Source organism: Coregonus lavaretus (assembly GCF_964263955.1).
Source record: "Coregonus lavaretus genome assembly, chromosome: 5".
Classification (NCBI taxonomy): Eukaryota; Metazoa; Chordata; class Actinopteri; order Salmoniformes; family Salmonidae; genus Coregonus; species Coregonus lavaretus.
This window is the reverse complement of record NC_139992.1, coordinates 74,773,366-74,790,659: the sequence shown is the minus strand read 5'-3', so window position 1 is coordinate 74,790,659 and position 17,294 is coordinate 74,773,366. Positions and strand designations below refer to the sequence as shown.

Sequence of the window (17,294 nt, the reverse complement as noted above, 5' to 3'; positions counted from 1 at the left end):
TCAAGCAGACCACCATAGCCCCCGTGCCCAAGGACTCTAAGATAACCTGCCTAAATGACTACCGACCCGTAGCACTGACGTCTGTAGCCATGAAGTGCTTTGAAAGGCTGGTCATGGCTCACATCAACAGCATTATCCCAGAAACCCTAGACCCACTCCAATTTGCATACCGCCCCAACAGATCCACAGATGATGCAATCTCTATTGCACTCCACACTGCCCTTTCCCACCTGGACAAGAGGAACACCTACGTGAGAATGCTATTCATTGACTACAGCTCAGCATTCAACACCATAGTGCCCTCTAAGCTCATCACTAAGCTAAGGATCCTGGGACTAAACACCACCCTCTGCAACTGGATCCTGGACTTCCTGACGGGCCGCCCCTAGGTGGTAAGGGTAGGTAACAACACATCTGCCACACTGATCCTCAACACGGGGGCCCCTCAGGGGTGCGTGCTCAGTCCCCTCCTGTACTCTCTGTTCACCCATGACTGCATGGCCAGGCACGACTCCAACATCATCATTAAGTTTGCCGACGACACAACAGTGGTAGGCCTGATCACCGACAACGATGAGACAGCCTATAGGGAGGAGGTCAGAGACCTGGCCGTGTGGTGCCAGGATAACAACCTCTCCCTCAACGTGACCAAGACAAAGGAGATGATTGTGGACTACAGGAAAAAAAAGAGGACTGAGCACGCCCCCATTCTCATCGACGGGGCTGTAGTGGAACAGGTTGAGAGCTTCAAAACTAGCCGCCGAAATTGTCGCTACCCCTATTACTAGTCTGTTCAACCTCTCTTTCATAACGTCTGAGATCCCCAGAGATTGGAAAGCTGCCGCGGTCATCCCCCTCTTCAAAGGGGGTGACACTCTAGATCCAAATTGCTACAGACCTATATCCATCCTGCCCTGCCTTTCGAAAGTATTCGAAAGCCAAGTTAACAAACAGATAATCGACCATTTCGAATACCACCGTACCTTCTCCGCTATGCAATCCGGTTTCCGAGCTGGTCACGGGTGCACTTCAGCCACGCTCAAGGTCCTAAACGATATTATAACCGCGATTGATAATAGACAGTACTGTGCAGCCGTCTTCATCGACCTGGCCAAGGCTTTCGACTCTGTCAACCACCGCATTCTTATTGGCAGACTAAATAGCCTTGGTTTCTCAAATGACTGCCTCGCCTGGTTCACCAACTACTTCTCAGATAGAGTTCAGTGTGTCAAATCGGAGGGCCTGTTGTCTGGACCTATGGCAGTCTCTATGGGGGTGCCACAGGGTTCAATTCTTGGGCCGACACTTTTCTCTGTGTATATCAATGATGTCGCTCTTGCTGCTGGTGACTCTCAGATCCACCTCTACGCAGACGACACCATTTTGTATACATCTGGCCCTTCATTGGACACTGTGTTAACAAACCTCCAAACGAGCTTCAATGCCATACAACAATCCTTCAGTAGCCTCCAACTGCTCTTAAACACTAGTAAAACTAAATGCATGCTTTTCAATCGAACGCTGCTGGCACCCGCCCACCCGACTAGAATCACCACTCTCGACGGGTCTGACCTAGAGTATGTGGACAACTACAAATACCTAGGTGTCTGGTTAGACTGTAAACTCAACTTCCAGACTCACATAAAGAATCTCCAATCCAAAGTTAAATCTAGAATCGGCTTCCTATTTCGCAACAAAGCCTCCTTCACTCATGCTGCCAAACATGCCCTCGTAAAACTGACTATCCTACCGATCCTTGACTTCGGCGATGTCATTTACAAAATAGCCTCCAACACTCTACTCAGCAAATTGGATGTAGTCTATCACAGTGCCATCCGTTTTGTCTCCAAAGCCCCATACACTACCCACCACTGTGACCTGTACGCTCTTGTTGGCTGGTCCTCACTACATGTTCGTCGTCAAACCCACTGGCTCCAGGCCATCTATAAATCACTGCTAGGCAAATCCCCGCCTTATCTTAGCTCATTGGTCACCATAGCAGCACCCACCCGTAGTCTGCGCTCCAGCAGGTATATCTCACTGGTCATTCCCAAAGCCAACACCTCCTTTGGCCGCCATTCCTTCCAGTTCTCTGCTGCCAATGACTGGAACGAATTGCAAAAATCTCTGAAGCTGGAGACTCTTATCTCCCTCAATAACTTTAAGCATCAGTTGTCAGAGCACCTTACCGATCACTGCACCTGTACACAGCCCATCTGAAATTAGCCCACCCAACTACCTCATCCCTATATTGTTATTTATTTTGCTCTTTTGCACCCCAGTATCTCTATTTGCACATAATCTCTTGCACATCTAGCATTCCAGTGTTAATACTATTGTAATTATTCTGCACTATAGCCTATTTACTGCCTTACCTCCATAACTTGCTACATTTGCACACACTGTATATATATTTTCTGTTGTATTTCTGACTTTATGTTTTTTACCCCATATGTAACTCTGTGTTGTTTTTTTTTATTGCACTACTATGCTTTATCTTGGCCAGGTCGCAGTTGTAAATGAGAACCTGTTCTCAACTGGCTTACCTGGTTAAATAAAGGTGAAATAAAAAAAATAAAAAAATATCATGGTCCAAACACACCAAGACAGTCGTGAAGAGGGCACGACAAAGCCTATTCCCCCTCAGGAGACTGAAAAGATTTGGCATGGGTCATCAGATCCTCAAAAAATTATACAGCTGCACCATCGAGAGCATCCTGACTGGTTGCATCACCGCCTGGTATGGCAACTGCTTGGCCTCCGACCGCAAGGCACTACAGAGGGTAGTGCGTACGGCCCAGTACATCACTGGGGCCAAGCTTCCTGCCATCCTGGACCTCTATACCAGGCGGTGTCAGAGGAAGGCCCTCAATATTGTCAAAGACTCCAGCCACCCTAGTCATAGACTGTTCTCCCTGCTACCGCACGGCAAGCGGTACCGGAGTGCCAAGTCTAGGGCCAAAAGACTTCTCAACAGCTTCTACCCCCAAGCCATAAGACTTCTGAACAGCTAATCATGGCTACCCGGACTATTTGCACTGCCCCCCCACCCCATCCTTTTTACGCTGCTGCTACTCTGTTAATTATTTATGCATAGTCACTTTAACTCTACCCACATGTACATATTACTTCAACTATCTCAACTAGCCGGTGCCCCCGCACATTGACTCTGCACCGGTACCCCCCTGTATATATAGCCTCCCTACTGTTATTTTATTTTACTTCTGCTCTTTTTTTCTCAACACTTTTTTTGTTGTTTTATTTTTACTTTTTTTGTTAAAAATAAATGCACTGTTGGTTAAGGGCTGTAAGTAAGCATTTCACTGTAATGTCTGCACCTGTTGTATTCGGCGCATGTGACCAATAAAATTTGATTTGATTTGATTTGATCAGCTGTTCCGGATGACTGTGTGATCACGCTCTCCATAGCCGATGTGAGTAAGACCTTTAAACAGGTCAACATTCACAAGGCCGCAGGGCCAGACGGATTACAATGACGTGTACTCCGAGCATGTGCTGACCAACTGGCAAGTGTCTTCACTGACATTTTCAACCTGTCCCTGACAGAGTCTGTAATACCAACATGTTTCAAGCAGACCACCATAGTCCCTGTGCCCAAGAACACTAAGATAACCTGCCTAAATGACTACCGACCCGTAGCACTCATGTCTGTAGCCATGAAGTGCTTTGAAAGGCTGGTCATGGCGCACATCAACACCATTATCCCAGAAACCCTAGACCCACTCCAATTTGCATACCGCCCCAACAGATCCACAGATGATGCAATCTCTATTGCACTCCACACTGCCCTTTCCCACCTGGACAAAAGGAACACATACGTGAGAATGCTATTCATTGACTACAGCTCAGCGTTCAACACCATAGTGCCCTCAAAGCTCATCACTAAGTTAAGGACCCTGGGACTAAACACCTCCCTCTGCAACTGGATCCTGGACTTCCTGCCCCCAGGTGGTAAGGGTAGGTAACAACACATCTGCCACGCTGATCCTCAACACGGGGGCCCCTCAGGGGTGCGTGCTCAGTCCCCTCCTGTACTCCCTGTTCACCCATTACTGCATGGCCAGGCACGACTCCAACACCATCATTATGTTTGCCGACGACACAACAGTGATAGGCCTGATCACCGACAACAATGAGACAGCCTATAGGGAGGAGGTCAGAGACCTGTCCGTGTGGTGCCAGGATAACAACCTCTCCCTCAACGTGATCAAGACAATGGAGATGATTGTGGACTACAGGAAAAGGAGGACCGAGCACGCCCCCATTCTCATCGACGGGGCTGTACTGGAGCAGGTTGAGGGAGTCAAGTTCCTTTGTGTCCACATTACCATCAAATTATCATGGTCCAAACACACCAAGACAGTCGTGAAGAGGGCACGACAAAGCCTATTCCCCGTCAGGAGACTGAAAAGATTTGGCATGGGTGCTCAGAGCCTCAAAAAGTGCTACAGCTGCACCATCGAGAGCATGCTGACTGGTTGCATCGCTGCCTGGTGTGGCAACTGCTCGGCCTCCAACCGCAAGGCACTACAGAGGGTAGTGCGTATGGCCCAGTACATCACTGGGGCCAAGCTTCCTGCCATCCAGGACCTCTATACCAGGCGGTGTCAGAGGAAGGCCCTAAGTAAAATGCAAGATCCATTTATGGCCAGCTATGTAAACTCTAACAGGCGGTGTAAGAGGAAGGCCCTAACAATTGTCAAAGACTCCAGCCACCCTAGTCATAGACTGTTCTCTCTGCTACCGCACGGCAAGCGGTACCAGAGCGCCAAGTCTAGGTCCAAAAGGCTTCTTAACAGCTTCTACCCCCAAGCCATAAGACTCCTGAACAGCTAATCATGGCTACCCGGACTATTTGCATTGTCCCCCCCCCCCCCCACCCCACCCCCTCTTTTACACTGCTGCTACTCTCTGTTTATTATCTATGCATAGTCACTTTAACTCTACCTACATGTACATATTACCTAAATTACCTCGACTAACCTGTGCCCCCGCACATTGGCTTTGTGCCGGTACCCCCTGTATATAGCCTTGCTACTGTTATTATACTGCTGCTCTTTAATTATTTGTTATTGCTATTTTTTAGTTATCAATTTTTTACTTAACACTTATTTTTCTTAAAACTACATTGTTGGTTAAGGGCTTGTAAGTAAGCATTTCACTGTAAGGTCTACCGGCGCATGTGACAAATAACATTTGATTTGGATCGTGTCAGGACATAAAAATGGATTTTATCAAACAAAACTACGCTACATTTTATCTCTGGGACCCTCAGGACGACAAATCAGAGCAAGAATACTGAATGGAAGTACATTATTTACCGTCAGAGGTGAATGTATCAAACCAGTTGACTTGATAAAAGTGTTTTGTTGTTGTGAACTATCCTCAAACAATAGCATGGTATTTATTCGCTATAATAGCTACTGTAAATTGGACACTGCAGTTAGATTAACAATCGTTTAAGCTTTCTGACAATATAAGACATGTCTATGTCCCGGAAAGTTGGCTGTTGTTTACAACGCCATTCTAGTCAAATATCGCATATTGAGCAACAACTGTCCCGATTTCGGGACACTGATCCAGTAGAATGAATAAAACTTGTAAAATAAAGTGATGTTTATTTTGATCGGCAAGGGGGAAATAACTTATAGTATTTATTTTGAGTAGGAAAGCAGGCTTCACGATTGCCCAACCGGCCGCACATGGCACTATTATTCCTTGTAAGTCATTTGTCATCTGTGTACAACTGGACTCTATGCAGCCAGTTATACACTTGTGTCCGGAGTTCCTCCTAAACTAGCTTTAAATGGTTAGCTGGCAGAAAAGACTGGGAAAATATGCGTACTGTCTAAATAAAACACAATTTTCCACCACCATGCTAGAGTGGCTAATGCTACTTCCTGATGTTCAGCCAACCACTATGCAGCAGTCTGTTGTTTACCCCTTGCTCATAAGCTTGTGCAACATCAGGAAGTAACCTGAATGGAGAATGTTTTATGTACAGGCCGGTCGCCGGGGGACACGAGTGTATACTCTTGGACGCAGACGAGAAAATATGTAAAATGCGTAATAGTGCCATCTGTGGCCGGTTGGGCTACATACATAAGAAATAACTTGGTATTTGTAGTAACCATCTGGATGTCCCCGTGATAGTATACACTGCTCGATGGGGAGCGTTTGCGCTGCAACCCGACAACACAACAACATGGTGCCCAGTATCCTTCGCTCCTGCTTGCCGCAGTAAGGAGAGGGAAGTAGCTAAATAGTGTAGCCAATATCAGAACAGGGTTCCAACTAAAGCACATTTATTGTAGTGATTTTCAACTAAAACGTCTAACTTTACATTTTTGTAAAAAATAAAGTTACTACGATAAAAATGGAATGATTCTGAACAAATGTAAAAAAAATTAAATGTAATTCTGAACACTCCCAAATCCCAATTTCGGCAGACAAGTTTCAAATTCTCGCTGAAGTTTGTAGCCACAAGCATAAACTAGCTAGCTCATCAGGACGACTGACTGAACCGAATCCGTTGGTCTCCACTCGACTCTCGCTGCTCGACAGACGTCATCAATTTGGGCACCATGCGTGTCCAGACAGCTCCTCACCTCAGGGATACATAACATGCGCAGTTTGAGGTACTCCAGGAAGAGACATTGCAGTGCTGAGTAATGCAAGTTGATAGCCAACTGGGGTACTTGCAGGCTGCCATTAGCAACTAAACTATCCTTATAACTTCTTCTGTCTGCGATTTTAAAATAATCGGTTCAATGACATACAGCTGGTGTATTAGAAGCAATTATTGGTACCATGATTGTCTTTCAAATGTGTATTTATTTAGACGAAGATTGACCATGAGGATTTCTATTTTTCCATACACTATAATGGGGGATCCTGTTTTTTTGCTAACAATGCCTGCTGTACCGCGGTCGGCCTTGAACTTCCGTGGCTTCAATGAGAGGGGGCAGTCGTTCTTCTCTGGATTCAGCTTCGATCTAACTTTATTAAACGACCACCATTCGCCTGGTTAGCCTGTTGTCTTTGCATAAAGTAGAGAATATACACATGCGTAGAACGTGATCCGCACATGCGCAGAAGCCCCAAAAAGTCGGATCCGCAGCCACATACTTATTTTATTATTTATTTTTTTATAAAATCTATGACTCATGAGGTTGTCAATCTCTGTTATTGACATTCCGAATTCAGTAGATTTTCAGTCTATAGGCTTATCTCTCAATTTAATTTATTGGCCAATGTAAACATTAATTTGTTAAAATGCAATTTCATACAGTAACATTATTTAGCACCTCTTTTTAGACATTTGGCCTAACACATAACACATTAATCCGGTTAACCAATGAGCGCTCGGGACCCTATTCAATCAAATGACATTGATATGTCAAAACATCATTCTTGAATCACTGGGTGGGTCTGTCGGAAATTAATTTTTAAAAAAGTATAAAATGTTGACCCTCAGCTCCACGGGTTGGTAATAGTTAACACAGGCCCAATGTTAAGTGTTGTGAGGTCAGGTAGAGGTCAGGTCTGATGTCATAGCTGGGACACAAATGTCATGGCTGGACTCAGGTCTTCAGTGAGCTCCTCTGGTAGCGAGGAGACTGTCGACGTTATACTGCGAGTCAGCTCTAATATCCTGTAGGGACACACATTCCAAAAGAGTAGACTATGATTATCACCGTAAAGTTATCACATTAAACCAATGAATAATAACTGGGTTTGGAGTTACGATTAGGTTGGCCTGATAGTGAAACATGGTGCACTCACTGCACTGCAAGCAAAGTGTGATAATTGAATGCAGTCCATAATGTAAAGCCCTAGCTCCTGCTCTCACCAGCTGATGTAGTATGCTGGGAGCTGAGGCTCCTGCCTGGAGCCCTCCTCTGTCACCAAAGACGTCTTCATCTGTCTGAAGTTGGCCTCAATCTCTTTCTTCAGGACTGACAGCGGCTGGATGCCTCGGAATGAGCTGAGCACTTGCTACAACACAGGTAAGATAAAGTGTCTAAATCACTGTGAAACCGTGTATGTGCAATGGGGGAAATTATTATTGTACTGTCGAGTTTGACCTATGAATATAATACACATAGAGAGCGGACTGATCGGCTACCAATAGAATAGAATATACAGAATAGAAATGAGTAGAGTAGACCATATTCACTTACATATATGACTGACAGCTGGTGGGCGATGTATTTGTGGCTCCCGAGATGTTTCACATCCTCCTCTAGCTGCTGACTAAGTACTAGTAGCTGATTGAGCCTCCCGATGTGTGAGAAGTATTCTGCAACAGAGACACAATCTTAGGTATAAGCAGTTTATAAGGTGAAATGTCTGCTTATAAACTGCTTATAACCATTGCATACTACACTGAACAAAAATATAAACAATTTAAAAGATTTTACTGAGTTACAGTTCATATAAGGAAATCAGTCAATTGAAATAAATACATTAGGTCCTAATCTATGGATTTCACATGACTGGGAATACAGATATGCATATGTTGGTCGCAGATACCTTTAAAAAAAAGGGTAGGGGCGTGGATCAGAAAACCAGTCAGTATCTGGTGTGACTACCATTTGCCTCATGCAGCGCGACACATCTCCTTCAAATAGAGTTGATCAGGCTGTTGATTGTGGCCGGTGGAATGTTGTCCCACTCCTCCTCAATGACTGTGTGAAGTTGCTGGATATTGGCGGGAAATGGAACACAGCATCCTGAACAGAGCATCCCAAACATGCTCAATGGGTGACATGTCTGTTGAGTATGCAGGCCATGGAAGAACTGGGACATTTTTAATGAATGGCATGACAATGGGCCTCAGGATCTCGTCACGGTATCTCTGTGCATTCAAATTGCCAACGATAAATTGCAATTGTGTTCATAGCTTATGCCTGCCCATACCATAATCCCACCGCCACCATGGGTCACTCTGTTCACAACATTGACATCAGCAAACCGCTCGCCCACACAACGCCATACACACTGTCTGCCATCTGACCGGTACAATTGAAACCGGGATTCATCCGTGAAGAGTACACTTCTCCAGCGTGCCAGTGGCCATCGAAGGTGAGCATTTGCCCACTGAAGTCGGTTATGACGCCGAACTGCAGTTAGGTCAAGACCCTGGTGAGGACGACTAGCATGCAGATTTCTGACAGTTTGTGCAGAAATTATTTGGTTGTGCAAACCCAAAGTTTCATCAGCTGTCCTGGAGGTGAAGAAGCCTGATGTGGAGGTCCTGGGATGGGGTGGTAACATGTGGCCTGCGGTTGTGAGGCCGGTTGGACGATAGTCCGGTTGGACTATCAAATTCTGTAAAATGTTGTTGGAGGCGGCTTATGGTAGAGAAATTAACATTTACATTCTCTGGCAACAGCTCTGGTGGACATTCCTGCAATCAGCATGCCAACTGCACGCTGCCTCAAAACTTGAGACATCTGTGGCATTGTGTTGTGTGACAAAACTGCACATTTTAGAGTAGCCTTTCATTATCCCCAGCACAAGAGGCACCTGTGTAATGATCATTACGTTGAATCAGTTTCTTGAAATGCCACACCTGTCAATTGGATGGATTATCTTGGAAAAGGAGAAATGCTCACTAACGGATGTAAACAAATTTGTGCACAACATTTGAGGGAAATACACTTTTTGTGCGTATGGAACATTTCTGGGATCTTTTATTTAAGTTCATGAAACATGAGACCAACACTTTACATATTGCGTTTATATTTTTGTTCAGTGTAGATATAGTGTGGGCAATTCTAGTCCTGAAGGGCAGGTTTTTGTTCAAGACCAGTTTTTACACACCTGGTTCAAATAACTGTAGTTTAAATTCAAGACCATGATAAGTTGAATCAGGTGTCACTGCTTGATCTACTGCTTGATCTGTTAGGGCTCCCTAACCCCTGACTGGGACAATAATTATTGCTGAGTGGACTATCTTGTCAAAATAAAGATGAACTGAACTGACCCCTTAAACCCTGACTCAATACCATCAATAGGGGTGTCTCCACTGGGCTGCTCTAACCCCTGATCCTACCGTCCATTGGGGGTTTCTCCAGCATGTCTACTGGACTGCCCTGGATGAGGAAGACCTCCACGCGAGGGTACATGGTCGACAGACCCACCATGTCCAGATAGTCCTGAGAAAACCACACATCATTCACAATTCTGACAAATCACATTCATAATTTTTTTTAACATATCCTTAAAAATAATTGAGAATATCTATGGCATAGAAGATCAACAGATGAATTACATACTTATTAGGGGTTCAAGCAGCGAAGCTGGGTCAAACCCAATTAAATTTGTTAGCGTTCATTATTCCGGTTCTCCACAGATTTGGTGAAAAAAAGACAGAGGATGTAACCTTGCATGATGGTAAAGGGCCAAGGGCCACACCCTCTAATGCAATGCCATGCCAATTGGTCACATGGTGGGGCTATAACAAGTGACTGAAAATGCTAACTTTTAAAGCTCACCCCCCTGACCCTGTGTGACCTAGAGTCATGGAATTCAGTATATAAGTTTCTCTCCTCACAAAGAACACATTTGCCTCAAGGAACCATAAGGTCCGCTACTCTGGCACCGAATGACCGATTGTCATGAAACTTGATATATAGTATCTATGAACCAAGGTCTCGCAATGTAATATTTTCCAGGCTAGTATCTTAAACAACATGGACCAATAAATATTCAAGTGGGCGTGATTTAAGACATAAATGCATGTAAATCATACACGGTTATTCATATCATAACTTGATGTACATGTTCTAAACACTGTAAAGACTAAACATATGCAAGCGCAGTCAGATCGACCACATTGTGGCGCTATAATGGGCACATATTTATCTCTTGATCTGTTTGACCCAGAGTCATGAAAATATGTTATTTTTTTTACATCATTATTTCTCAATTAAAATGTGTACAGACAGATGTAGCCTATTGAATATTAGTATAGAATGTGCATAAAATGCATCCTCCAATTTCAATGTCTTCCTATGCCCACTCATATTATCTCAAGAAATGTTATATTTTAGATACCCTCAAACACCAAGTTAGCCATACCTCATTTCAAAAATAGGCTATCATCACTGACAATCGTGAATGATAATTCTTCACATTTTACCGGTGAAATGTCCAAACTGTGTCTGCATGCCAATCACTTGGTCTTAAGCAGTTTCATGGGAATATGGGAATATGCATTTAGATCTTCAATTACTGTTTCGTGAGCGAACTAGAGCAGATGGTGTTAACAAACTATTAGCCTTTCTTGTATTTTGTTTCAATCAAAGCATATATTCTGCCTAGTGGCGTGTGCTGTTGAGTTTTGGCCACATGAGAAAAGCAATGTGACTATTTAGCTTCAGCTCTTAAAATCTCAATAGAAATGAGGAGGCGTTTTTGGTGCAACATTAACGTTATAGGCCTACTATGCTATGTTATTATATTCGGTTCTGTTATGTAAAATACTCATTCATCTATATGTGATCTTGCGGGACATTGATTCAGCTTCAGAAATAATTGTCCAGAAATATTTTTACCAGCTTCATGTATTCTCAAATCAAAAAAAGTTGCGCTCCGGCAGCACTACATCCCTGATGCCCAGGGATGTGAGTCTAGCTAACCTGTATAGTATGGTTCTGTTTGGCCGCATGGGGGCGCTGTTGGATAGGAAAAGCCATTCATAGAAGCTTATTGGCTTATAACGGCCATATTAATTGAGCTAGAGTCTTGCCGATTGGTCTAGACATTTAAAGTCGACATAATTTTTTTCTCCAAAATATATTAAAAGCATATTGCACAATCTGTTTGATTTTGAGTTCTGATATTTGGCAAGCGTGGTAAGGAGTACAGAAGTAGCTAATCCTAGGGCGATGTGTCCAATTTGTCCTGATGGTGGCACTGTATGGCCATAGCTTGAACCCCGCCCTTCCCCAAAACAAGTGTAAATATTGGACTATAAAATGTGCCTTCCTGTATTATACTTACGCTAAAATGTTTATTCTACGGAGCCATTTACTTCATGTTTGTATTCTTATCTTTAATTAGTTCTAATTGTTGTTTCATTGTCGAGAAGGAACCTGCAAGTAAGCATTTAGTTGGACGGTGTATACCATGTGTATCCCTTACATACGACTAATAAAACGTGAAACTTGCTGCCTCCCGCTATATTTATATGTTGTTATAGGTAGATGTGGTACTACCTCCAGGTGCGGCATAGGTTTTGGCAGGTGTTCTAAGCATTGGAGCATCTGGTCAATAATCTCTGCCCCTGGATAAATACAAAGGGGCATTAGACACTAGTAGGAATCACAGGTCTGTGGTACAGTAGGCAAGGTGACAAGAGCTGCAGTTAGTGTTAGGCCTACTTTAGAGCATCTGTTCTGTTCTGATTGAGACTCACCTTGCTCCTGGAAAGTGTCCGACTCCTCAGGGCTACAGTCCTGTCTCAGCTGCTCCTGGAACTGTTTTACAGGGGAATGGGAGTGAAAATACATTTCAAAAGAGGATGTGCACATCTACATAGAGTAGGTCTACTAAACATAATACAGTTTATCTCCAAATACACAATATCAAAATGTCTCAAGTTATCCATGACAGTACTCTCATACTCAAGTGTATCAGTAAGTTCTGGTGAGGAAGGGTATACTCAGATGGGGTGCATGAGTTCTCACCTGGTGTACCTGTGCCCTGATGAGAAGGTCCAGTTGTCCACAGAGATACAGCATCTCCAGGCCCACCTGCTCTGGACTCAGGTGGACAGGCATCAGGGGTCTCTTCACATTCAGCTCAACTGACCACAGGGGTTTCAGCACAGGTAAGGTTTTTTTTTTTTGAGGATTGCAACGTTTAGAATAGTACAGATAGCTAGGAATGTACTGTGTAGAACAGAGGAAACCTTATTGTACGCGAGAATATGTGTACAATGCGAAAATAAAATAAATCAAAGCAGTACGCCATTGTACGTCGTGTGATAACCTGTTAAATCGCACATGCAATACATTTAGAAAATAATGATGAATGGGTCAATGATGCTCGACTTACCTCTGAATTTCTCGTGATAAACGCACGGCTGACAGAGCGCCTCGGAGAAGCTGACTGCTGCCATATCTCGATTAGCGTTATCAACCTATTATCGATCTGACACACCGACCTTTATCATCTAGAAAAAAAAGATAATGAAAACATATAACGTTGGTGTGTGTTAGTGGCCGTGTATCGCTGCGGAGAACATTTGCCTTTCCCCTCATCACGGATCATTATTATATTTGTCGAACACAAGGGGTGCATTCAAGATCACGGAGGTATATTTGAACGGTTCAAAATCAATTAATCGTTCAGATCGAATCCATCAAAACATTCAGCAATGTGAAATATAGTACATCATGAGAAATGAAAACTAGCAAAAGCAAGTATGCATCGGAAATACATCACACACACATTACTAGAGAAAATCTTGATATAATATACATCAGATTAGTAGATATTGCCTACCATTTTCACACCCATTTTCGATCGAGCAGCAGCTTTGATGTTTTGGACCTACCTCTATTTAAGACCAGTCGGCTTTCTGGATGATGTCATCATAAATCGATACACAGCGAGGCGAAAGTGACTGTTTTTATTTAGTCTCATTGTGAATCACCACAGAGACTGGACAAAACAGACAAATTGACACAAAACTCACGTTTTTGACTGGTTTATTAAATAGTAATCAAATACAGACAATGGGTCTTCGATTCTTCATTCAGTACTCAAAAGCAGTCATAATAAAATACAGCTGGCTTATGAAGTTTGTCACAGTTTCACAGTATTCAAACTGCACAGGAGGTTGGTGGCACCTTAATTTCGGAGAACGGGCTCGTGGTAATGACTGGAGCAGAATCGGTGGAATGGTATCAAATACCCATTTCATTTGCGCAGTTCCGGCCATTATTATGAGCCATTCTCCCCTCAGCAGCCTCCTGTGATTCAAAGTGACATATTTGAACTAAAAAGGGCCTAGGTCTTGACATCAATCAGGGAAAATGACATTTAAATAGTGTACTAAGAAAGAATACATCCCCAATACCACAACAGTATTGATATCTTGCATTATAAAAAAAGAAAGAATGTGAAGTCACACTCTAGCAAAAGTCCTACTCATCCAACTGGCTTATTATTCTTTTCAATACTGAAATATACAACAATGTACATCTTTAGGTAAACACCCATATTCTTAATTTGTGAATCCTTTGATAAGAAGTGCATCTGGAGAAAGACATTTTTGGCTGCATTTACACAGGCAGCCCAATCATTAAAATATTTTTCACTAATTGGTCTTTTGATCAATCAGATCAGCTCCGAAAATGATCTGATGTGAAAAGCTCTGATGCAATTGGTCAAAAGACCAATTACTGGACAAAATATCAGAATTGGGCAGCCTGTGTAAAAGCAGCCTTTTAAGTTCTTTTTACACTGAATACTTGTCTCTCTTTCAAGATACACTCCCACACCTGCAGTTGCTCATTAATTTGAGTCATATGTTCTTTATCAAGAATAAACCAACGTTCTGCATAATTCTGCTCCCTTTTTTCGACATTAAAAAAATTAGTTTTAAGTCGGTTGGCTGAGGCAGAGAGGAGATATGTTGCATTAGGAAATCCAGTGGGCACACTTCGTCTTCAGTTCACTAGACTCCAGAAAGGAACCTTGCCCTGTTCCAGAATGGAACCGCATTGAGGTGGGTTCTGGTTCTAGTTCAGTTTCTGACCAGGAAGTTCCGTTTCTGACCATGGAGGTGCGGTTGCTACTGGCGACCACCGGGGGGCAGGTTGAGGTTGGCCATGAGCTCGTGAACTGAGGCAAAGATTGTGCACTCACCTGTAAGGAGACAAAAACACACCCAATATTAGTATAATACCAACAAAAAAACAAAACAATATTGTTTTTCTTGCTTTTCTATCCAAGTGTTCCAATCAAATCTTTCACTGTGCATCTTATTTCCTATGTTTCATATTCTATTTTTTGTGTGTGGACAATCCCACTGACCCTGTCGTGCGGGGTGCAGCTCATTGAACCGCTTGAGGATGTTGGAGACCATGAGCGCTGCAGCCCCAGAGGAGGAGTGTTGTCTCGGGATGTCAGCCTGCTGGGTCAGGCCCATGGCCATGTCGTATACGATGGGAACAATGATGTTGACCGGCTCCTGGGGCACCGGCAGCCTCTGGGTCAACTGGAGCTTGGGGGGGGGGGATACAAGGAGAGAACAGGGTTAGCTATACTTTACACAACTTCAGTACACGTCACTGGAATTCAATTGTAAGGCATTAAAACAAATATATGGTAACACAAACCCTCTGTTATAAGACTTATGTAACAACACTTGTCAAAAGGTCATGGCAGGTGAGAATGGACCAGTACTTACGAAGAAGAGCATCTTGGACTTGAGCACCACTGCGATAGTTCCTGGGGGAGCAATGGGAGGGGCGCTGGGGGGGATGGTCAGACAGAACTGGACATTCCACTTCAACTGGGTGGCCTGGTCAGGGAACTGGACAGGAAAGGAGGAAGATAAGTTAGAGAGAGAGACCTACACAACCATAACCAGGGTTGGGGAGTAACGGATTACATGTAATGGATTACAAAAAAACTAACTGTTGTAATCAGATTACCGATACTTTTGAAAAAGTAGATAATTACTTCTAGGATTACCTTCAAATGTAGAAGGGATGTTTGCAGATTTTTTTCTTTTTTAGATGAAACAATTGCCTGTTTTCATAATAACGTCAGTCATTAACCGAAAAAGTTCAGCTTTGAGAAACATACACGGTCACAAAAGAAAAAGGTATGGCGCGCCAATGCAGTGCATTTCTTTGGATGGCGTTTCAAAGAACAATTTGTGTTCAAAGATTAAATGGGCAGGAATGTAACAGTTCAATGCAAACTATATTTGCCCACGGTAAAGCGGCTGTCGACATCCAGAGACTTCGAACCTGAAGAAACACTTGACGGTAAGGATGACGATTGGCAGGTGTGGCACGTTAGCTTGCTTAGCTAGCTAGTCTCTAGAGACAGACAGGTTGTCTTCACAATGTTACCAATGTTCCAGCATAGGTCGGAGATGTCAGAGACTACTAGCTAGTTAGTCAGTCAGATTTCTAGCTAGCTATCCTGTTTAGTTTGCTAATTTGCTTGCCAACTCTCCTAAACTATGCGGTAGGCTGCTCACTTAAAGGTGTTCTGTCGGTCTACTGTAGTTAGCAAGATATCATAGCAAGTATGCTATTGTGCTAATTTGTTAACAATTTCGCTAATTAAATCTATTTTAACTAAGATAAATCAGTTGTAGATTGTTGGGTGCGATTTACTGGGCTACATAGCCTAGCTAGCTAGCTAAATCAAAAGTTTAAAACAAGTTTTGAAAGCTAGTTGCACTCTGTAACCCAACATAACAAGATGCTCACTGTCAGGGTTGTTGCTAACAGAGTTGGCTAGCTAGCTATGGTTTCAGAGTAATGTGCTTTTCAACCCAAATAAATGCCTGTATTATTCAATCATAACTCAAAGTATAATACTCTATTAGTCCATCGTTTTTTGGGGGGTATTTCTAGACAAACAATATAAAGCACCATAGACATCCTTGCATCCACAGCTTTGTCCATGTGTAAGTGGTTACATGTTCCAACCCCAGCCCTGTGGTTATCAGACAGGGGCAGACTATACAAAGTGAAACATATGTTTCAAAAGGTGGACAAAAGTTGGGTAAAGCTACAATCCTTAATTGAAACAATAACAAGGTGCTCACTCCACTGTTATTTTACTTATCTTGTAGTGTCATAGTTAAGTAATTACATTTTGTTTTTTCAGAGGATGCATAACAATCAATGGAAGACCCTGAGCAGGAAAAGGGAGCCAGATGACATGGAGGAGAGCAGAGATGCACAGCCATCTACAGATGGCCAAAATGGGACATCTTGTACACCATTGAAACAAGCAAAACTATAACCAGGAGAACCACACACCTCACAAAGCCAGGTTAGTCACCTGGTATTTGACTTCATCATAGAGGATGTGCAACCCTTTTCACTAGTAGAGGGGCCTTCATTCTGCAAGCTAGTAGAAGGAATCAGTGGTGGGAGAATGGTCATGTGTAGAAAGACTGATGCAGGAATTTGAGGTATGAAAGAAGCTCTCTCCACCAAACTCCAGAGCGTAAAGTCAGTCTGCACCACAGCAGACATCTGGTCTGCCCATAACAGAAGCTTATT

General features: G+C 43.3%; 1 protein-coding gene across 2 annotated transcripts in view; it reads right to left on the bottom strand.

Moving 5' to 3' along the window:
* Positions 1-13,730: 13,730 nt before the first annotated feature.
* The window catches only part of LOC311129157 (mediator of RNA polymerase II transcription subunit 14-like), a 55,268-nt gene continuing 51,704 nt past the window's right edge, over positions 13,731-17,294 (bottom strand). For both annotated transcript variants that reach the window (XM_084161463.1, XM_084161464.1), the window contains 3 exons: positions 15,452-15,577; positions 15,076-15,265; positions 13,731-14,907 (listed from right to left, as the gene is read on the bottom strand). In XM_084161463.1, coding sequence (XP_084017589.1) covers positions 14,834-14,907; positions 15,076-15,265; positions 15,452-15,577 — 390 coding nt within the window. In that variant the 3' untranslated portion in view covers positions 13,731-14,833. The remainder of the gene's footprint in view (positions 14,908-15,075; positions 15,266-15,451; positions 15,578-17,294) is intronic.